General features: G+C 52.3%; 1 protein-coding gene across 3 annotated transcripts in view; it reads left to right on the top strand.

Moving 5' to 3' along the window:
* Zfyve28 (zinc finger FYVE-type containing 28) overlaps positions 1–19129 on the top strand; it is a 113668-nt gene extending 94539 nt beyond the window's left edge. Inside the window, exons 9-13 of one of the 3 annotated variants that reach the window (XM_074042740.1) lie at positions 14134–14288; positions 15088–15204; positions 16390–16494; positions 17416–17519; positions 17974–19128. In XM_074042740.1, the coding sequence (XP_073898841.1) occupies positions 14134–14288; positions 15088–15204; positions 16390–16494; positions 17416–17519; positions 17974–18105 (613 nt within the window). In that variant the 3' untranslated portion in view covers positions 18106–19128. Of the gene's footprint in view, positions 1–14133; positions 14289–15087; positions 15205–16389; positions 16495–17415; positions 17520–17973 lie in introns of all 3 variants that reach the window. The other 2 variants (XM_074042738.1, XM_074042739.1) reach the window with 2 other exon arrangements.
* Positions 19130–22436: the final 3307 nt, after the last annotated feature.

Raw genomic sequence — 22436 nt, forward strand, 5'->3', positions numbered from 1 at the left:
TCTTGTTAAAAGTTGTGCCATTTTGCCTGTCAGCTCTCGGCTCCAGTCCTGTGGCATTCTAGTGGGATGGTACCACCGTGTGCATACGGAGCCTTGAGTGCAGCTGGGCACAGTTCTCTGTCAACTTCTTATCTCTAGACCTTGCAAGGTGAGTGTCGTTGCTCCCACTCTGTAGGCTGGTCTCCAGTAGAGACAGAACTTGAATCCAGAACTATCTGACTGCCGTACCCACTGTCTTTCCATGGCATGATGTGTCTGTAACAGGCGGGGGTGTGGAAAAGAATGCCAGAGCCTGTACACATGTGTGACACACAGATACCGCACCTGTTCCCGTGGTTACAGGGGCCATTCTCTCATGTCAGATGCAGAAGCCGTTTGTTTTGGTTTCTCTGACACATGGTCCCATGTCCACATACACTTCTCCAGCTGCAAAGACCTCCACTCCCATAGGGGACTTCCCCTCCTGTGCCCAAGTGCCTGTGTTTCTTTCCATCATGACCTTCTCAGGCCACAGTGACTGACCAAGGACAACCTTGTCAGAAGCTGGGCTGGGTCCTTTCCTGGACCTCTGTCTGGGGGTTCTGGTGGCATCAAGCTGGCTTGCAGGCCCTGGTGGCCTCACATAACAGTGGAAGAGATGAAACACTGTGAGAGATGAGCAGTTTGAGGTGTGCTCTAATAAATTACCATGTTTGCCCACCATGGGGCCCTCTCTTAAGTTTGAACACACTGGAATTTCATTTCTAAATTATATTTAAAATAAAAACAGGATTCAGGTACTAGGCAATTAAATTGTGTTTTTAAAGCACTATTGATGGCTTTTGCAGGACAGGCTCTAGAAATGGGTTTGAAAACCACTTGAGCTTTAGGTATGGACACTGTTAGGGTCAAGGCCACCTAGGCTGGACCATGCAGCTCAAGGTGAGGCTCTGTCCCAAACACAGGTACCCTGAGGGACTCAGGGAGGCAGCCTGTGGCCTGACCTTCCATATACAGCTGCAGCAGAAGTGCCAGGTCACACAAGTCCCCTGGGGCTGCCAGGGCAGTTTAGAGCTGTGTCTCTTAAAGGGACTCCTGGGCTTTTCTTCTTCCCCACCCCTGCTTGCTCAATGCTATCCCCAAGTGTGGTGATGTTTGTAGCCTCTGCACAGCAGAAGGAGTCGTGGCCACCTCTGCATTCAATACTCAGTCTGTGGAATGAATACAGCAAGAAAACACACTTCCCCTAGATGTTTGAACATTTATTACAAGCTTGGAGTCCCTTAAATGACTGAGGCTGCAATTGTATGTTAGGTGCGACTCTTTGGAATACCTTAACTACACTGTGTTAGTATGGACTGTTTGCTGTCACTGCCCTGCTGTGCTGCCCCATGGAGGCCCTGGCAGCACCTACATGCACCAGCTCCCTGCAGACAGGATCTTCCTTCCAGTCACCAGGCTGTTTCACTGCTCACCCTATGGGTGGGAGAGCACATCTCTAAACCAAGTAACTCAGCAGGCTGCCTACCAAAGAGGTGATTTCAGGATTGGATTGCAGATTCTAAATCTAGACCAGTGTCCTGGAGCCGCTGTAAAAAACACCCACCAGCAAGGGGGCTGAGAGCAACAGAGATCATTCTCTTACAGATCTGGAGACTAAAAGTTAGAGGTCAAGGTTCTGGCAGAGTGGCACTCTAGCTGCAGAATCTGAGGAGGACCTTCCTGCCTCCTCTAGCTCCTGGGAGCTCCTGGCATTCCCTTGGCTTGTGGCTGTGTCCCTCCCACCCCTGCCTCCCTGGGCCTGTGTTTCCCCTTCCTGTTTCTCCTAAGGACACTTGTTGGCTTTAGTGCCCACCCAGGTGATCCAGCATGGTCTCATCTTGAGGTTCTTCCATTTAACACACCTACAAAGACCCTTTTTCCAGCAAGCACACAGGCTCTGGGGATTTGATGTGTGCATATCATATTTTGGGGAAACATTCAGCCCACTAGAGTGGCTGGATCTTGTGCTTCTAACCACTGTGCTCTTCCCCTCCTCCTTGGAAGAGTCTCCCTCTGATCTATCATTGTGCCACAGCAGGAGAGGACAGCGGAGGAGAGCTGGTCAAAGCTGTGAGGTTTTGCAGCCCTGAAGGCTGCTCTCTTTCCGTAATTGGGTTTAGTACCAGTGCACTGCAGAAACCAAATATTCCTGCTATGTCTAATGACTCCCCTAACTATTCAGCAGATGCACATTGGAAGGTTTGGTGTCTTTGCTGCAAAGGGTGGCAGTGACTGAAGCAGGCAGAGTGGCTGCCACTGCAAGCTTTGCATTATCCCAGAGTGCTGTCAGGGAGATATGTGCCTGGGCAGCAGTCATGCACAGTAGGGGTAGGAAGAGAGCTAGACAAGGGGTGGGGTCTGTTTGTGGCTACTGGTCAGTGATGGCTTCTCCCATAGGAGGATATTGAAAGATACCAAAGGAACCTGGGGGCTTCTGGGGTTGTCCAGGAAAAGGGCATGCTAGGCTCAGTGATATCTGTGCAAAGGCCCTGTGGCCCCAGCAAGTCTGGCTTGTCTGTGACAGCAGGGAGCAAGGCTGGGAGAAGGAGGGAAGGAAATTGACAGGGAAAGGAGATGGGGGTTTTGGGGAGAGGACTGACACCTTCAGACTTTTGTTTGAAAAGGTTCTCCACCTTGGACCAGCGGGGGTCTTGGTAGGATCTGCAGCTCCTTGGAACAACCTAGAAGGGTCAGGATATCCTAGGCCACTTGGCCTGGGACAATTCTGCCCCATGAGTACAGAGCCAGGAGGGACTCTGTAGGCACATGGGGTCTGGTCTCTGGACAGCCTCATCCTGGTATTCAGTCCAGGGCTGTGGTCAGAAGTGGAGCCCCAGTCTATCTGGACTGCCTCCCTCAGGAACTTCCTGATTGGGGTGCCAAACAAGTCACATGCCCAGACACTGCTAGAGCTTAGTCCTCCAGCTGCCCCCAGCCCTGTCCACCTGCTTCTTGGGAAGGTGCAGGCAAGGGAGGGCCTGAGTAGCCCCACTGCTGGCTCCTGCTGTGCCCATGGGAACGTCCCAAGTACCCGAGTTCTTGTTGCCTGCCCAGTGATGTGCAGGATCGTATACTGGGTGAGACACAAGCTGGCTTGGAGAGGCTGGACCCTCTCATGAAACTCCTTTGCCCTCTGTTTTCTAGGGACTGTCCACTCATGGTCCCTGGGGTCAGTGATTACCGTCACACAGTTCAGAGGCCCTAGCCATCACCAGGACATTTGTCTGCAGTGTCCTTGCCGGCCATTAGCCAGCAGCTGGGTGGGTCTGAGAGCAGCCCCTGTCCTTCAGCCCCACCGTGCAGAACACTGACCCTCCATGTCCCTGTCCACGAGACTCTTCCTAGGCCCTCAAGCTGATGGAGGGCCAGTCACAGGTGCTTGGAGGTCCACACTCCCTCCTCTCCTTGGCAGGCCAGGCTCTGGTGTGGGGGCCTGATAGATACACAGATGTTCTGGGAAGAGGCACTGTGCATCCAGAGCCTTTGAGACAGGGTGTGCACAAAGTCAGCCTTCTCTGCACCAAAGGGCTCTGATCTTGCTCTCAGTTCTTTTCCACAGCACCAGTTTCCTTTGTCACCATGCCTGCCAGTTGTATCAGCTAGTTATGCTGTGTAACACATTCCCAATTGAATGACCTCAGTAATGCTCAGGGATTATCACATAGTTTCTGAGGGCCAGGGCTTGGCCTAACATAGGTGGGTTCTCTGGGCAGAGTCTTGCCCATATGTCTCATGGAGCAAGAAGAGACTGAGCCAGAGCCTAGACAGGTGTGGTGCTCAGCACTGCACAGTTTCAGCAGCAGTGATCCCTGTCCCACAGGAGTCCAGCTGCCCGTGTCTGTCTGAGGCTCACTTCACAAAGGCAGGTCTCAGGCTCACCTCTGACCTGCTGCCTTTGGGGCATCCTCAAGCTGAGGCTATCAGGTTTTATTGGCCCAGAGGGGGCTGGCCTGGCGAAGGAGGTGGGGAGCCTCCTGTGCAGCCCACTCCTGGAAGCAGGGAGGAACTGATGCCACATAGGAGTTCTCATTGTCCCCATACCCAGCCTCATGCTCCCTGCAGACCCCAGCCCCATGGCAGCACAGCACAAGCTGATGTCCCTGGTTGCCTGTTTGCAGCAGATTTGGGGATAGGGCAGGGGAACAATGCTGGGTCCCCAAAGTCCAGGCCTGTGCCCATGCCCGAGGGCCAGAGAAGCATGGTCACAGGAGGAGAGAATTCACTTGGAGGAGAAGATTGCACCATGACTTGGATGGCACTCAGAAGAGGTCGCCTGACTCTGGCTAGAGCCTACATGGGAGGGTGACAGTGGGGCAGTGCTGTACAGGTTGCCAGCCTGCCAACCAGGCGGTTGCTCCGGTGAGATCTCTGTGTGGTTCCTGTTATTTCCTGGACTGGCACCAGCCTGGTCCTCTTTCTTATCATTTGGACAGGACCTCATCTGAGAACGTGTAGGACTTATGCCCTCCTCCCGTCCCTTGCCTGAACGCTTTCCCCTGGGGACATGGCTGTCATGAAGAGACTTGACTCCTTGGGAAACACAGAGTCAGGCATTACAACCACCAGGAGAAGGACTTGGTGAGTGTCTGGTAGGAAGGGAACCTGGCGATGCTGGTCTGTGCAGCAGGAAGGAGAATCTCCGGGCAATGGAGGTGCAAAGGCCATGAGTCAGCCCTGTGCCTGTCAGTGGTGCCTCAGTGTCCTGGGGCTGCTGTAACAAAACACCAAACTGGGCTGCTGACACTGCAGTGAGAGTTCGTCATCTCACCGTGCTGGAGGCTGAAAGATCTCACCAGTCTGAGGCTGTGAGGGACAATCTGCCCCAGGCCTTCCTGCAGCTCCTGGTTGTGGCCACCATCCTTTGCTTGTAGAAGCATCACTTGGTCTCTGCCTTCATCTTTGCATGGCACTCTCCCAAGGAGTGTCTGTGTCCAGTTTCTTATTTCTGTAAGGACACCAGTTCTGTTGGCCTAGGGCCACTCTACTCCAGTGAGACCTCATCTGAACCATTGACCTCCCTGTTTCCAAATAAGGCCACCTTTGAGGTCCCGTGGGCCCAGATTTCAGCACATGGGGAGAGAGCTCCATTCAACCCATGATGGCGCACACACCTCCTGCCGAATCCTCACTGAGCTAGACTTCGAGGACACCAGCCAAAGAGAAGGGGCCCACTTGCTACAGATTTGAGAATGGGCTGAGCGAGGAAGCTGTGACTTTGGCAGATGATGCAGAGTTGACACCTATAAGGATGTTCCAGCCCTGCCTAACCCCAGGACTCACAAAGGAAGGCAGAGCCAGGCCTGGTTGTGGAAGATGCAGGTCTCTGGAGTCCTCTCTTGGGGACCAGAGGTGTCCCCAAGAACAGCAAGGACTGTTCTGGCTCAGGAACTGAGTGTGAGTGAGCAGCCTTCTTGTCTGACACCTGGGTAGGTCACACTTACCTGTCCCAGGGTCTGCTGTCCTCTCTGTCTCATTTTTCAGATCTCAGCCCACATAAGCCCTCTGCAGGCTGGCGTGGCCCCCACTGTGCCCCGTCCCACATGCTACCTCTTCTCTCATTGTCTACCAAACTTTATCACAGTGGGAGACGGTCTCACATCTGAACAGGTTTCCAGACTGACCGATGCCCTCTCTGACTGATGATGTCCTCTCGGAGAGTCAGAGAGGGCAGGACTCTGTCTTGTGTCCCCTCAGTGCCAGTGCCCAGTGTGTGGACACCTGGTCCACTCACTTCCACATTGACTATGGACAGTAGGACTCCAAGAAATGGTGAGTGCACATATTGTGTTTCTTAAACTCTGCTTCCTCAAGAGGATCTCACAGGAGCCAGGATCTACAGGACATCCTTTAGGGAGCGCTGACCAGCAGGCTAAGGTCCAACTTTGTCACCTGGACCTCAGGGCACTCATGAAGCCTGACCTGGGGCCTCTGCCCCTGGCCTCGGCCTCTGTCCAGACTCTCCCAGCATCACCAAAGTAGATTTCCTACAATCTGGGGGCTGCTTACCACCTCAAGGACTTCACTCAGGCTGTCTTCATGCTGCCCCTCCAGGAAGTTCCAAGCCCTCCCCAACCTAAGCGAGGAGTCCCTCCTCTAACTTCCTGCAATGATGTCTTAATTTTGGCCCTGTCTTTATACTTTCTATATTGTGTGATAATTAACAATTTGCCTATTTATCTCTGCTGTCAAATTATGAATTCCTAAGGACCAAGCTGTGCAATTCCTGGCTTGTAGCTAGTGCCTAGTCTATGTCTATAGAAAGTGGATGAGTGGGTGGATGGATGAATGGATAATATGTGACGGATGAATGAATGATGGATGGATAATGGGTGGTGGATGGTGGGTGGTGGGTGGGTGGATAGATGAATGATGGATAATGGATGAATGGTGGGGAGATAATGGGTGATGGATGGATAGATGGATAGATGAATGGATAGATGGGTGGATGGATGGATGGATGGGTAACTGGATAAATGGATAGATGAATGGATAGATGGCTGGATGGGTAACTAGCTAGATGGATAGATGAATGGATAGATGGGTGGATGGGTAACTGGATAAATGGATAGATGAATGGATAGATGGCTGGATGGGTAACTAGCTAGATGGATAGATGAATGGATAGATGGGTGGATGGATGGATGGATGGGTAACTGGATAAATGGATAGATAGATGGCTGGATGGGTAACTAGCTAGATGGATAGATGAATGGATAGATGGGTGGATGGATGGATGGATGGGTAACTGGATAAATGGATAGATGAATGGATAGATGGCTGGATGGGTAACTGGATAGATGGATAGATGAATGGATAGATGGGTAGATGGATGGATGGATGGATAGATGAATGGAAGATGGGTGGATGGGTAACTGGACAGATGGATAGATGGGTGGATGGATGGGTAGATGGATGGATGGGTAACTTGGATAGATGGATAGATGGGTGGATGGATGGGTGGATGACTTTTGCAAAGAGTGGCAAGACCACCACCTGCATTAGGGCCCAAAGTGGCTCACTAGAACAGTATGTGATTGTGCAAATGTCTAAGATTTCACTTTCTTGCATTGAAGCACACTTAAGAACTACCTTCTGAGTCCATTAGCTTCCCACTCTCATTGCTCCTTTTTTTTTTTTGGTGGGAGTGGGGTTTGAACTCAGCTTCATGTCTGCAAAGCAGTTGCTCTACTTCTTGAGCCACACCTCTAATCCATTTTTCTCTGGTTACTTTGGAGATAGGGTCTCACAAACTATTTGCCCAGCCGTCCTTGAACTGTGATCCTCCCGATCTCAGCCCTCCAAGTAGCTAGGATTACAGGCGTGAGCCATTGGCGCCCAGCTGACACTCTCATTGCTTCTTGTTTTCCTGCTAATGAAGCCGTTGCAAAGGGGTTTGAGAGCTGACAGTTCTGATGTCATAGGCAGAACTGTTCGCAGTGCTATTTGTCTTCTCAACTTGGTGCTCTCTCAGACTCTCAGAAGTTCAAGGTGGTGAAAGCCTTCTTTTCTGTCTACGCACTCACTTGCTGAATTCTTTTCTTTTCTAGTCTCAGGGCTCACACATACTAGGAAGGCTCTCTGTTCCACGAGCCACAACCTCAGCCCTTTTTTGCTTTAGTTATTTTTCAGAGTTTCATGTTTTTGCCAGGGGTTGACCTCAGACCATAATCCTCCCACCTAAGCCCTTTTACTACCTTCTATAGCTGGGAAGACAGATGGAAGCATCCCGCCCTGCTTGTTTACTGAATGAGGGTCTTGCCAACTTTTTTCTTCCCAGTCTGGCCTTGAACCGCAATCCTTCATCTCTGCCCTCCGAGTAGCTGGGATTATAGGTGTAAGCCGCTATCTCAGACCCTCGGTTGCTAGATTCTTTACTGTGCCAGATTCATTTGGGCTTTGCTATGGTCTTTCTTTTAAAAGGTGATTGTAACTAAAATTTCAAGTTGAGTCCAACACCGTTGCCTGCTGTGTCAAAGTTGCTGAATTAGGATATGTCCAGCATCCCCAAAATTTCACTGGCTCCCCTCACTGCAAACTCTCATAGCAAAGTCAGATGTTTCTTCTCCCCGTGTGCAGTTTGGAGAGTTTGCTGCAGTGCTGCAGACTGACCATGACTGTGGCTAAGGACATCATGGGCTGGCCAAAACCTTTCATGTTGATGTGACCAGAATTGCATTGTATTTCTCTACCAATGGCATTTCATAGTGATTCCAACTGAAGTGGAATCTTTTCGGGGAATGTATTTGCCTTCTCTAAAAGTGACAGGAAGCAGAATCCAGGCAGGTGGCGGTTGCAGGAGTATCAAGAAGCTGCAGAAGGTGGCTGGAGTTTTCACCACCCCATGAGCAGGTTGAAGGGATACTAATTGACTGGGCAGATAATGCTGGTGACAAGAGTCCAGACTCCTTGGCCAGGCCTAGGGAGCCTCTTTCTCTCAGGCCTCACTGTCCCTTTATGTCTCAAGCTTGGGCTACTTCTCACTCTTACTGTCCCTGCCCTCTGAGCACCAGTTGAACTCTCACTGCTGCCATCTTTGTGTGTGCAGTCCTCTGCTGGACTTGGCTTTGTGGGGGACACACACCAGGTCTGATTCTGCTTGACTGTCCCCCACAACCCCTTCCTGTTTGTCCAGCAACTGCCCATGAAGGATCAATACCTTTCTAAAGCCAGCATTCCTGGGCCTCCCATGTCCAAACACTGCCTCTTCAGGTGGCCTCAGGAACGTGTTGAGACTCTGGCAGGACTCAGCTCGGCTCCAAGTAAAATCCCGGGCTCTGCCTCCAGCATTCAGTTTTTGTGTTGCTTTCAGCCTGTCCCCTGATGGTCACTGCCTCCTTGCCCTAACTGTCTGTGACTTGTCTCTTTAAAGACTCCCCTGGCTCATTCTCTGCCAGCTATTTCCTGCACCATTGATCCTGGCAGCAGGGAAGGCTCCTTGCAGGAAAGTGCAGTACCTTTGGTAGTTGAGGCAGCACTTAGCCACCCGATTCACGCCCAGCCCAGTCGGCCAGCCTGGGCCTCTGTCTTCACCTGCTTCAAGAATTCATTGTCCTGCTGGGCACTGGTGGGTCACACCTGTAAGCCCAGCTACTCAGGAGGCTGAGATAAGAAGGGTCACGGTTCAAAGCCAGCCTGGGCAAATAGTTCATGAGATCCTATCTCAAAAAAACCCTTCACAAAAAAGGGCTGGTGGTGTGGCTCAAGGTGTAGACCCTGAGTTCAAACCCCAGTACCACAAATTTAAAAAGCATTCATTGTTTCTATGCCGCCTTGCAGACTTCAGGCTCCAGGGCCCTTGGCTCTGTACTGGAAGTCAAGGCTCTTTGCCGGACTTCTCACTGCTGAGCAGCACCCTAGCAGTGGACACTTGTCCGGAGAGGCTTCCCAGCCTTTGCACATGTGTTCAGGGCTGTGACTGCAGGCTGACCGCCTCCTGCTACCTGTACCTGTGCTGGGAAACAAAATGCTCCATGGGATGGCTGTGACTTAATTTACCAAGTCAGCTCACTGTTGATGGGCACTTAGCTTATGAGCTATTCCTTGAATATGAATTTGCTAGGTGACTGCAAGAAAGACATGCTCTTCTATTCTTTAAAGTTCAAGCAACCTCATCTCAACCAATGGCTGAGTGTGGTAGTATGCATCTGTCATCCCACCTAAGCAGGGAAGCACAAATAGGGAATCATGGCCCAGGCTGGCCCTCTGGCATACAGTGAGACCCTATTTCAAAAATACCCAACACAAAAAGGGCTGGGGCACAGCTCAAGTGGTAGAGCGCCTGCCTAGCAAGCAGGAGGCCCTGAGTTCAATCCCTAGAACTGCCAAAAAAAAAAAAAAAGGGTGTATAATTGAGTGTTTTTTTAATACAGTCACGGGTTGTATAACTGTCCGCCATCTAATTCCAGAACATGTTTGTCACCCCGTGGAGAAGCTCTTCTCCTCTCTCTCTTCACCAGTCCACCTTCTGCCTCTACCACCGCCTGTTCTAGACCTTCCATACCAATGGTGTCCTATGGTGCATGACCTTTTGTGATGGCCCCTTTACTAATGTGTTCAAGTTCCACCTACACGGTGGTGTGTGTCAGTACCGCGTTCCTTTCTGCAGCTAAAGTCACTCCGTGTACAATACCATGGTGCGACTGCACATTTCACGTTCCTGGCAGGAGTACGTGGGGCTCCCATTTCCCCACACCTTGGCCGTCTTCACCAATGATCATTTTTTCTTTGAAAAATTATCCTAGCCATCTTGAAGGGTATAAAATGGCATTTTAATTGTCTTTGTTTGCATTTCCTAAGTGTCAGTGATGTTGCACGTCGTCATGTGTTCATTGGTCATTTGTATACCTTCTTTGGAAAAATGTCATTTCAAATCCATTTCCTACTATTTGGTCTTTTCATTGTTCAGTTGTAAGAGTTCTTTCTATATTACAGATACCTTGCCCTTATCAGATACATGAGTAGCAAAAATTATTTTGTGGGTTTTCTTTGTACTTTCTTGATGGTTTCCTACAAAGCACAAAAGTTTTACATTTTGATGAAGTGTGATGTGTCTATTTTTTCTTTTTTTGCTCCTGCTTTTGATGTCATGGCTAAGAAACTATTGCCTAATCCAAGGCCAAAAAGATTTACACCATATTTTCTTTTAAGACTTTTTAAGAATTAGCTTGGTGTGGTGGATCACACCTGTAATCCCATCACTTGGGAGGCTGAGGCCAAGCTGGGCTACATAGCCCGACCCTGTCTTAAAAAACAAACAAAACAAAATGGAATTTTAGAGTTTTAATTCTGTGTGCAGGTATTTGTCCCATTTTAAATATTTGGTAGAAGGTCAGAGTCCAACTTCCTTCTCTTGCATGTGGGTGTCCAGTTTCCCCAACTGTGTTTATTGGAAATTCAGACTGCTCCTTCCTCACTGAGGGTCTTGGCACCCTGTCGGAAGATCCCTTGCCCATAAGAGTATGGGTTTGGTTTGGGCGTGCGGTTTTGTGTCTGTCCTACACCAGCATCACAGTCTTGATTATTGAGGTTTCATATCAAATTTCAAATTGCAAGTTTCTATTTCAAGGTTGTTTGGGTTATTCTGGTTTCCTTGCCTTTCTATATGAACTTTAGGATCAGCTTGTCAATTTCTGACACAATAAAGGCAGCTGACATTTCGATAGGAGTTTCATTGGCTCTGTGGATCAGCTCAGGAACCTGGCCACCTTAGCTGTGTGAGTCCTCTGATCTGTGAACACAAGCACCTTCCCATGTGCTTATGTTTTCTTTAATTTCTTTCGGCATGTTTTCTGGTTTTCTGGTACACATTTGGCATCTCTTTTGATAAACTTACTCCAAGTGTTTTAATCTTTTTGATGCTGTGGCAAATTATTTTCTTAATTTCATTTCAGTTTATTGCTACCATATCTAAATACAAGTGACTTTTTAAAAATATGTTTTATAAGTATATAACATAAATGCCATAAATGTCACCCTTTTAGGTGTACGTGTCAGTGGTTTTTAGTGTGTGGATACCTGAGTGTGCCAACCTGTCCCTTTCTGCCACAGCCTTACCTCCTTAGCTCCTCTTCCTTGCTCTCCTCTGCACTGACTTTTTAAAAAAATGTATATAACAAAAGTTTTTTATTTTCACCATTTTTAAGTGTACAGTTCGGCAACACTGCAAAGTCACCTATGTAATAATACGTTCAGTGTTGTGCGGGCATCTGGAACATTCTCATCTTCCCAAGCTGAAGCTCTGCACCATTCCCCCTCCCTACCCCTGGGTCACCACCCTTTTATTTTCTGTCTTCCTGAATCTGCCTGCTCTAGGGATCTCACAGAAGTAGAGTCCTATAGGACTCGTTCTTTGGTGTGTGGTTTATTTTAGCATCTTTCAAGGCTGTCTGCACTGCAGCATGTATCCAGATCTCACTCCTGGTGGACACTGAGTACTGTTCCATTATATGAATACACCACGTTTGTCTATCCATTCATCCCTGGTGGGCACTGCATCGTCCCTGCCTCTGGGCCATGTGGATCGTGCCACAGGGGCTTCTGTGTACATGCATTTGCTTGAGCCCCTGTTTTCAGTTCTTTTGAGTGAGGCTGTCAGCTGGGGCTGGGGGCGTCAAATAGAAGGTGACATCATGGACAATGAAGTCCCATGCCCTTCCTTCCTTAGCTCCCAGGACAGAGTCAGTGAGGCCTGCACCCCCAGTCTGAAGGCCACCCAGGTGGGAGAGCTGCAGATGGTCCTCAGGATCCCAGCAAGCATTGAGTTCCGTGGCCTGGCCTCTCCCCCCAGCCTTCCATCCTCCTCTGTGTTCCAGTGAACATTCATTGCTTTAGGGCGCAACAACAAAACAGACCCTCGTGCACCTCACTCCATTCAAGAAAGGAACCCGTGGTTCTCCAGAGTCTCTTCAGCCGCAACCCCTGCCTGCTGCAGCTGGCCATGGTCCTGGGTGTCTTTGTGCTTCCGTGTGGTTCTGCATCACGAGGGAGCCTGCATCCCTAAATACAGCCTGTGCCTTTCTCAGCCACGGGCTGTGGCTGGCTTGCCTCTGCCTCCGTAACCCCTGGCAGTGGCTGGTCAGCCCACAGTCTGTTCTCTATCCCATTGCTTGCCTGCTTGGGCTCCTTTCTAGTTTCTTCTGGAACATCTAGTTCTGCCTCAAAGATTTCGCCAGAACTGCAGATGTTCTAGGCAGGAATTTCAGGTGTATGCAGGTGATTGTCCACTGGGCTGTGGAATTTGGGGGCAGGTCTAGTTTTACTCTGATGATACCAGATTGGTTTTCCAAAGTGGTCGCACCAGTTTACACTCCAGCCAGCCAAGTGAAGTCTCCACCTGTGGCCTTCCTCTAAAACATACCACACGGCCAAACACCCCTGAGGCTGGAGGCCAGCCACTAGACTGGGAAACAGACCAAACAAACAAACCAATCCCTCAGGAAGAGAAAGCAGAGAGCACAGGCCACCCAGGGCAACTTTAAAAAAAATTATAATGACCATTTCTAGATAAACAAAAGAGTCTGCATCCATGAAACGACAGTAAGTATAGGGCACTGAAGACCTGGAAGCATAAATTTAAATGTCAAGGATAAAATTGTAAGAAAGATCTGAGGAAAAAACCAAGAAAGTGGGACAAAAAACCAGAGAGATAGAGAGACACACAGAGAAATAGAAGGGCAGAAAGATAGAAACATAAATTATTTTCAGGTTGGAGTTGGGTCAGACGGAGGCCTGACTGGACAGAGTCTCAATGAACCCCTGAAAAGGAAATCTAATATAGCTAGACTGCTGCTGTGAAGACAGAAGACGGGTGATAGTGTATGAGTGTCCAGTTTGCTGCTGTAACAAAATACCACCAGCTGGGTGACCTAAATCAACAGAAACTTATCCTCTCATAGTCTGGAGACCGGCAGTCTAAAGCCTGGTGGGACCACTCTCCCTCCAGGGTGCCAGGGAGGGTCCTTTCTGCTTTCTCCAGCTCCTGGGGGGCTCCAGGGGTCACTTGGCTTGTGGCCACACCACTTCAGTCTCTGACTCTGTGGTCACATGGCTCCCTCTTCTTTGTGTGCCTCAGCCTCCACTACATGTCTTATAAGGACACTTGTAATTGGACTGAGGAGCCCCTGAAAAGTCCTGGATACTCTCATCCTCAGATCCTTCATTTGACTGCATCTGTAGAGACCTTCCTTCACAGGTTCCAGGGGCAAGGGTGTGGGCACATTTTTTGGGGGGAGGGGGCTGCATCCAGTCCCCAACACAGATGGGTCTTCCACGGGAAAAAGTCAGTGATGATATTAAGTGAGGATACCAAGTAGTGTGGCCTGAGCTTGCAAGTCAACACTGTGTCAACACCAGGAGACCCAGCAGAAGGGCCTGGAAGGGTTTGCTGCAGCAATCAAAGGCCCAGAGTGCTGGATTAGAGCCCTGTCGAGCCACCTGGCTTTTTAAGTGGGGCACTCAGCTTACATTGATGACAGGAAATGGCACATCTGCTCAGCTCCATGACTCCTTGGAGTGGGAGCTATGAGGACAGATTTTTGTCTTGACCTGCCGACCTTCAAGCTCCAGCAGCCCAAGCCCCTGCTGTGCCCCCACCCTGCACCTCCTTCTCTGCAGCAGCTCCAGAGTTGGTTCCTGCTCCTCAGACCAGATGGGGCTGGAGGTGGCCCCTACAGCCACACCTGCCACCCCCACAGCCACCAGAGAGAAGATCCGGTCCAGGTTCCATGGCAGCCACGACCTGATCCACCGCCTGTTTGTCTGCATTTCAGGTGCGAGGTGTGGGCCTGGGCAAGGGCTTGCAAAGGTTTAAGGCTCACTTAGGGGAGCGGAGATGGCGCGACGTCCCCGCGTCCCCTCGCTGTGCACGGTACTGTAGGCGGTGCAGACGGTAGTGCGCTCTGCTCCTCTGCAGAGTGAGCCGTCCCTAGGTTCCTTCTCAGGGGAAAGGATCTGCCAGCCAGAGAGGAAAAGGGAGGTGCTATGCTGGAGAGGGTGGGGAGCACCCTCCTCCAGAGTGTGACTGGGGGTGATGAGCTCCTGTGTGTAGAGAAGCCAGGCTCTTTGCACCATCACCAGGCAGGATCCACCCTGGGCTCCCTAGCCATATGGAGCCCATATGGTCACATGGTCCTGCAATAGTTACTTGGGGCTGTGTGATGTGGGGTACTGGGGGCTGTGCCCCTGAGGCGTGGGAAAGCTTTGCGAGTGGACATGTTTGGATACCCAAGTTGCTGTGGTGGTGACAAGTGGGGTAGGTACAGTGGTAGACTCTGAGTGTCCCTTGGCAGATGGCTTAGTGGCAGTGGCTGTGACCCATGGTTGGGAAGGATGTCAATGAAGAGTGGCCCTCAGTGTGGTCATGCAGGAAGTTCTTGTCACTTCTGTCCTCTCCTGACTCCTGAGTTTGTACTTACATTCCAGGAGTCCTCTCCCAAGGGGTGGGACATGCAGGCCCATGAGCTCTGGGTGGGTCTTACCCAGAATGTGGCACTGGCCTCCTGATGTGGTCAGCCTAATGCATCCTTCCTTCTGTCCTTCTGTCCCTCTTACCTCAATCCTCTCCCTCAGGTGTGGCTGACCAGCTGCAGACAAACTATGCCAGCGACCTGAGAAGTATTCTCAAAACACTGTTTGAGGTCATGGCCACCAAACCCGAGACAGATGACAAGGAGAAGTTAAAGAAGGGTGAGTGCCCACTCAGGACAGGCTCTGAGACCTGTGCCAACTGCCACCCCCAGGAAGGGGGCACCACTTAGCCAGGGACAAATATAGTGGCTATAAGGCACACCTGCATGACCAGGTGTGCCAGGTCTGCTGGGAGAACCAGAGTTGCATATCCCCTTGCCACTTTGCAAGTAGGTCACCTGGTTCCAGTCCCCTGTACCCATTGCAGCAGGGTGGGCCAACTTTTTACTGCAGGCAGTGGCTGGAGAACCTGCCACTTAACGACTAGACTAGATGACCAGACGAGGCACGCTGTCACTTCTAGTCACCTGTCAAAGCATTCAGAGGCCAGCCGGAAGAAGAGGAGGGGATGTGGGGCCACCCCCCGTGGGGGAGTGCAGCACCTGCTCCCGGCTGTGGTCTGCCCCGTGTCTGTGCATGCTTAGCACATGGAAGGTATGCACACGTGGTCGCATATTCACACACAGGCGCACACACATGCACACTTCTGTGCACAGGCATGCCTTGTGTGCACAACAGGGGTTTGGCAAGGAAGAAGAGATTAGGCAGGGACTGATTGGGCACAAGAAGTTTGGCTCTCTGTTCCTATAGGGTCCTGGATGGGAAAGTGCGCTAGACTCTTGCTCACTGACCCCCAGGCTGGGCTAGGCACCTACTCTGGGAGAGCTGCCCCTCAAAACAGGGGCTTCTGCTTATGGGGTGTCTGGGTTCACAGGATAGCCCCGAAGGCCCTCACTTGTGAGGAGCAGCCTAGGTGCTGACCAGTTCTGCCACCAGGCCACATTTTACAGGGAACTGAGGCAGGATTGCTGCTTGAAGATCACGATTCAGAAAAGCTGGCTCTGAGAACTGGCTCTGTGAGCTGCTTGTGCCACAATCATGATGGGGCCTCAGACACAGGACTGTGAAGTCCTTGCCTGCCCAGGGGCTCCTTAGGCCAGGGGATCTGACCACATGCAGTATAGGGGTCCAGAGCTGAATGTCCTTGGGGAGGAGCTGTCGCCTGTCTCAGGACCCACCGCACTATGTGAAGAAGGGCCTCAGACAGGAAGCCCCCTGCTGTGGTCAGCGCCTGCCTGCTAAGGTGATGACTGGCTCCACGTGCCTGGAGACAGTCAGTGTTTGAGGTGGCGGGCAAGCTGAGAGCCTGGCAATTTGTCCCCGTGGCCTCACCCTCTCTTCTAGTCACCAAGACCCTGCGAAGTGCGGCCTTGGAGGGCTGTGCCTTGTGCCAAGAGACGCTGTCATCCTCTGAACTCGCAGCCAAGACCCGCGACGGGGACTTTGAAGGTGAGTGGGAAGCTTGGGGCCAGTGGCCGGTGTGCTACACGCTGCATAGCAGGACCCTGCTGTGGACACTCTCGGCTCCCTCCAAATGCAGGCACCACAGGCCATCTCGGGGTGCAGTTTTCTGTGGGAGCCCCCTTCCCTCTCCTCAGCTTTGCATACTGTTCTCAGCTCCCAGGTGGGCACACTGACCCTTATTGCTGTGTGACCTCAGGCCAAGCCTTTGATGTCTCTCAGCATGGAGGGCACAAGCTAAGAGTGTCAGGAGCAAGGCAGTGTCCTGTCAAGGACTTCACTTGAACTAAAGAACAAGTCTTGCGTGGCAGCCTCTGGACACTAGTGGGATATGGGATCCTGGGGACCTTCCTCAAATGACTGTGGGGCCCCAGGACCCTAACTCATGGTGACGAGGGGGCTGTAGACTGTCTGAGGTAGTCATGTGGGATCTACAGGGGCTCATTCCCCCGTTAGCCTGGAGTTGGCTGCCAGGGAAGGGGCCCAGAGCTGTTTGGGGATATGGCAACTTTTGTGGCAGAGTATTAAACAGGCCCCTTGGTCCTGGAGGCCTGGACTGGTGCCAAGATGGATGACAGCAGATAGACTGACCGAGTGACCAGAGCCCCAGGGAGAACTTGGGCCCTGTCATCCAGGTGGATGCCACCTGCTGCATGTCCTGAGTGTAGGTAGCCTGGCCTGGGGCCTGCAGCTGGGGTGTGATTGCCAAGTGCTGCTGCTGATGGTGTGAAGAGCACCCCCTACCCCACATGGTTCTTTTCCTAAAATTATAACTAGTCACCGAAGCCCAGGTCAGGACCAGAGAGGGGTCAGCGGCACCTGCCCACCTGCCAGGCCTCTACCCCCACCCCTAACCTCAGCCGACCTGCCCCGCCATGGCTGATATGTCCCCGGCTCTTGTTGTGACAGACCCCCCTGAGTGGGTGCCGGACGAGGCCTGCGGCTTCTGCACCGCGTGCAAAGCGCCCTTCACCGTCATCCGCAGGAAGCACCACTGCCGTAGCTGCGGGAAGGTGGGTGGGGCCCTGGCCCCTCGGCTCCTGGTCTCCAGACACAGCATCAGGGTCTGGAAGTCAGGACTGAGGACCTAGGAAGCCAGCAGGGCCTTTGGGGTCCTTGTGCAGACACCCCTCTGAGTCTCGGCCCTGTTATGACTCCAATTCCACACCTGGATGGTGCCCATGTCCAGTCCTAGTTACTTAGAGCCAAGGACAGGGAGGAAACAGAGGGTCTGAGCAGGACCCTACAGTGACCTTGGTGCAGGGCCTAGACATCCCTCAGGAAGCCCAGTCTTGTGAGCCATGCCCTACCCAGGGTTTATGAAGGTCCCAGCTCCACAGCCCACAGCATCAAGACTAAGTAGACCCTCACCCCTCATTGCTCTGCCTGGTCTGGATGGGAGGTCACTGGTGGGGAACTGAGCAGGATCCACCTGCTCACTGCCCATTACCCCTTTTCACCTTCCAGATCTTCTGCTCCCGGTGTTCATCACACTCAGCACCACTGCCCCGCTATGGGCAGGTGAAGCCTGTTCGCGTGTGCACACACTGCTACATGTTCCACGTCACGCCCTTCTACAGTGACAAGGCAGGCATGTGACATGCACCCAGATACTTCCCAACCTGCCTGGGTCCAGGGACTCCCAGGAAGGAGGCGCCGCATCTGGCCCTGCATCCTGTCCATGCTGCACTGCAGGAGGGTCTCACTGCATCTCATCAAGCCATTGCTGTTCCTGCAGACCTGCCCAGGTTAAAAGAATGTTCACAGCCTCGGTCCCACCCTGGCCTCCCCACCTCCAGGTCACCGGGCCTGGCATAGGGGCCAACAGGAGGGTTGCCTTCAGGGCTGAGTGCCTGGCTGGGCAGGGCTGGGTTCTCCTGCCCATCCATCGGACATCTGCTCTGGGTGTGTGTGTGGCCTTGTCTGGCTGAGAATCTGGAAGCAGGAACAAGGGGCTCCGTAGGCCTCAGTATCACAGCAAGGCTTCCAGTGCTTCCTGTCCACCTCACTCCCTGTGTCCACTGCCCACCACCTACCTGCCTTAGGACCCTGCTAAGCAACACGCATCTCATTTCTTCTTAGAGGAGGAATATGGGGAGCAGACCCGGTGATCCCCTGGGACAGCAGACATGGCCCTGGGTTCTGTACTACTGTCCATCTGCAAACAGCAGGGGCCAGGCAGGCTCTGATGCTCACAGGTGGAGGTTTTTCAGGTTCTTGGACCTCGGCTCATAGGCAGCCCAGGACCACCAGAACCACCTGCTTGGCTACTACTGCACTCTTCCCCCTGCAGCCCCTGGGATCCTGGCCCACCTCCTCAGACTCTAGAGCGGCTGGGACCAGGCTGAGACAGCCAAGGGGCCCCAGTCCAGACACCTCCTCAGGCTTCAATCTCAGGCTTCACGTTGCAATGATGATTGCAGTTTTATTTTTAGAGGCGACACACCTACTGCTTCTTTTATAGAATGTAATTCAATTGCTGTTTAACAGTGGTGTACACATGCACAAAAATGGCTTCTGTGGGGGGAAGAGTATATAATGGAGGGATCTTGTGTACTGAGATTATTTTTATTTTCTAAATGCTGTAATTCAAAACCATTTCCATAAATCTATTTAAGGATTGCAGAGGCTCTCATGTCTTCTGTCTGTACCAACTCCTGTTTCTCCATCTGGCCATGATGGTAGTGGTGCTGGTGTGGACTGCGCTTTAGGAGGCTAGGGATTCTGCGCTCTGGAAGCAAGTGAAGGACTGCCTTGGCTTCCCATACCTCTGCAGGTGTCAAGGGTACCCACTGCCCATCCTGCTTCTGAGACCCCCGACCTGTGCTTGGAGGACAGGACTGGTGCTCTTGTCTGCTCCACCTTCGTGGCTTACCCGGCCCAGCAGCCCCAGCCCAGGGTTGTGTTGCCATGGCAACAAGTCCCTTTTCTGCTCTTGGTACCTAGTCCTTGGGACTTGGGGCCCAGTTCCTTGGGGGACCAGAGGATGGGCGCAGGACTGTGAGAGGCCAGAGTGCCACCGTACCTGCTTTCTGATAAGCGAGAAAGTGTTTCAGAGCATGGGGCTCTGTTGAGCAGACAGAGTCCTCGGTAGCAGAAGAAAAACAGTGTCCAGGGGGACCTTGGTGTCTCTAGCTACCTAAGGCTGGGGCCCATCTTCCTGCCCACCTGGACAAAATACAAAGAGATGGCCCCTCCCTCCCTCACTTCCACCTCTGGGGACAGTTGTGTCACGCTGGAATCGACAGCTGTCGAAGAGGCCTGCCACCGATCAGGAGCCGGGCCCTGCATACACAGTGATCACTTTCCAGACCCAAGACACGGTCCTACTCGCCCACTAGGTCAGAGGCGGGAGAGGAGTAGAGACTAGGGTGAAGGGTCTGCCTTGCTGAGCGGCCTGGCCCCAGGGAGGCGGGCAGGAAGGTCTGAGTGAGTTCTGGTCATGGTAGGCCTTCCATGCTTGCCTTGACTGCCTTTGCTCAGTGGAACGGAAGGGGCAGCTCCTCCCTCAGCCTCCCTGCAGGTAGGCTGGGCCCACAGATGCCCTTCGGTGAGGTGACAAATGGTCCCATTCACCCAGGAGTGGGACTTTCCATGCTAAACTCTGTACGTTAGGTCATTCTACCCTTCTGTGGGGCTTTCCCCACCCCAAGGGCAGAGCCAGGATTAAGATAGAGTATAGCTCAGGAAGGTTCTAGGAGGGACAGCCTACCATCTACCCACAGCTGAGGCTCTTTTTTGGGAGACCCGGAGTAGGGGCCACCCAGAACTCTAGATTTGGTTAGAATTGCCCTTTTGAGCCAGCCTGGACACTTCACCCAGGTCAGCCTTCCTGACCCTCAGCTACCCCACCATCACCATCATTGTCCTTCCTGTCCATCTTCTGAGTGCTGCCATATGCAGGCTTCATACCTGCCCATGACAATTCCATGACAATCTGTCAAAGGTGTGGGAGCCCCCTGTCTTGATGGGGGAAACTGAGGCTCGTGGAGGTAAGTAGCAGAGCTAGGTTGTGGGCTTCAAGGAGGAACCCACAAAGGTAGAGCAGAAGCATACAGTGAAGTGAGGAGCTGGGAAGCACCAGCCCCAGCTGGTTGTACTGGACACCACTTCTGGGAAAGGCTTGTCTGGAGGCAGGAGCTCCACCAGCCCGAGCACCACCTCACCCCACTGGCAGCTGGAAGGTGGTGCTCTCAGTGCTCTCTGGTTGCACACAGGTCTAAGAAGGGGCCCGAAGTATCTCCCATAACCCCCACCCCAGATTCCAGTGATAGGCAGGGGTCCGAGGCCAGAGGGGGTCTGCCCACTGGTGCTCAGAGAGACTGCAGCTCTCCACAGGGCAGGCCAGCAAGCTGAAGGAGGGTGGGCCTGGAGAGGAACCCTAGAGCTTACAGTATCCAGGGCAGCAGGTGATGCAGGGCAGTGGGGCTCAGAATGACTGTTGGTGTCCTTGTTGGTGACTGTGGTGTTGGAGGCCAAGTGAGGGGTGGGTTGGAGGCCCAGGCCTGTGCTCCAGCTCAGGCTCTGGCTGTAACAGCCACCAGAGGGCACCCCATCCCACTGCCTCCTCAGTGCTGCCTGGCCTCCAGGGTTCATGTGTCTGCAAGGGTTGGCCCATTGGGATGGCCAGACCCTAGTTTTAAGGGTTCCACAGAATGGAAGAGGGCCCAGAAAGGCCTACAGCTGGCACAGCAATGATGGAAGGCAGGGCAGGCTCCCGAGGCAGGAGGGGAGGGGCAGAAAAGACAGTCCTGGCTGGAGGTGGATACCTTGCCCCCTTAGGGTTGGGGTGGCAGCTGACAGCACCTGGAGTGGGGTGGCTTTGTGGGCCTGCTGCCCTCTAGACCATGCAGTGGGAGATCTGGAAAGGCCTCTTCATGCCACTCCCATGTCCCAGAGATCTAGAGGCACTTATTTGTTCCTAGACCCGCCTCTTCCAGGCAGCCTTCTCAATAGCAGCGCCTCCCCCAGCACACGTAAGAGCACAGCAGAGCAGCTTTATTGACGGAGGGGAGACCTTCTCTATTTCAGGCGGTCCCCCCACCTCCAGGCCTCTAGAATTGCCACGTGGGTTCAGAAGCAGCAGCAAGGCTGGGCTGGGTGCCCTCTGTGCTGCTTGCCAGGGTCCAGCCAGCTCATCTGTCAGAGGTTCTGGACGCCTCCACTTTGGAGACCACCCCAGCACCACCACACAGTGGGGCTTCCATCTGCATGCATAGGCTGTTTTTTTTTTTTTTTCTTATAAAATCCTTTGAAAGGAAATTTTACATTTTTTGCTTTTAGACATATTTGGCTAAATTTATAACTTACAATGGCAGGACTCATCAGCATAGTGGTTAAACCTTATAAAATGAGAAGAAAAAAAAACCTACCCCAACAATTGTTCACAAATATAATGAACTGTTTTCTTAAATTTAAAAATAATGGTGATATAATGTAAGGTTCCACAGACATTTAATTACATCTTTGTGCACTTTGATTTTTTTCCTGTCTTCTTTTTGTATTCTGGAGATGTTTTCCTGCATGTCAGACTCTCTGGAAGGCCCCCAAATGCTCAGAGGCCTGACCTGGTGCTTGTGGCAGGCCAGCCTGGCAGCTAGAGCCACCCAAGTTCTGACCAGTTGTAACTGGGGTAGGCCTGCCTGCCCTGGGGCCCATTTCTCTGTGGGCAGGGGATTGTAGTACTTAGTGATTTGGGCACTGTTCTTACCACTTCCTGGCACTCCCTTTGTGCTGACTGCTGCTGCCCAGGGTCTCCATGCAACCTTTAATCTCATCCCCAGGCACCCCAAGAAGCAGGTACTGCCATGTCAGTTTTATAGCTAGGGAAACTGAGGCTCAGAGAGATCAAGTGACTTAACTGACTGATGACCAGAGTCTGGGGTGGCCGTGTCTTTCAGTGCAGGGAAGCCAAGGCTTCTGGGAGACTG

The sequence above is a fragment of the Castor canadensis genome, chromosome 9 (genome assembly GCF_047511655.1).
Source record: "Castor canadensis chromosome 9, mCasCan1.hap1v2, whole genome shotgun sequence".
Classification (NCBI taxonomy): Eukaryota; Metazoa; Chordata; class Mammalia; order Rodentia; family Castoridae; genus Castor; species Castor canadensis.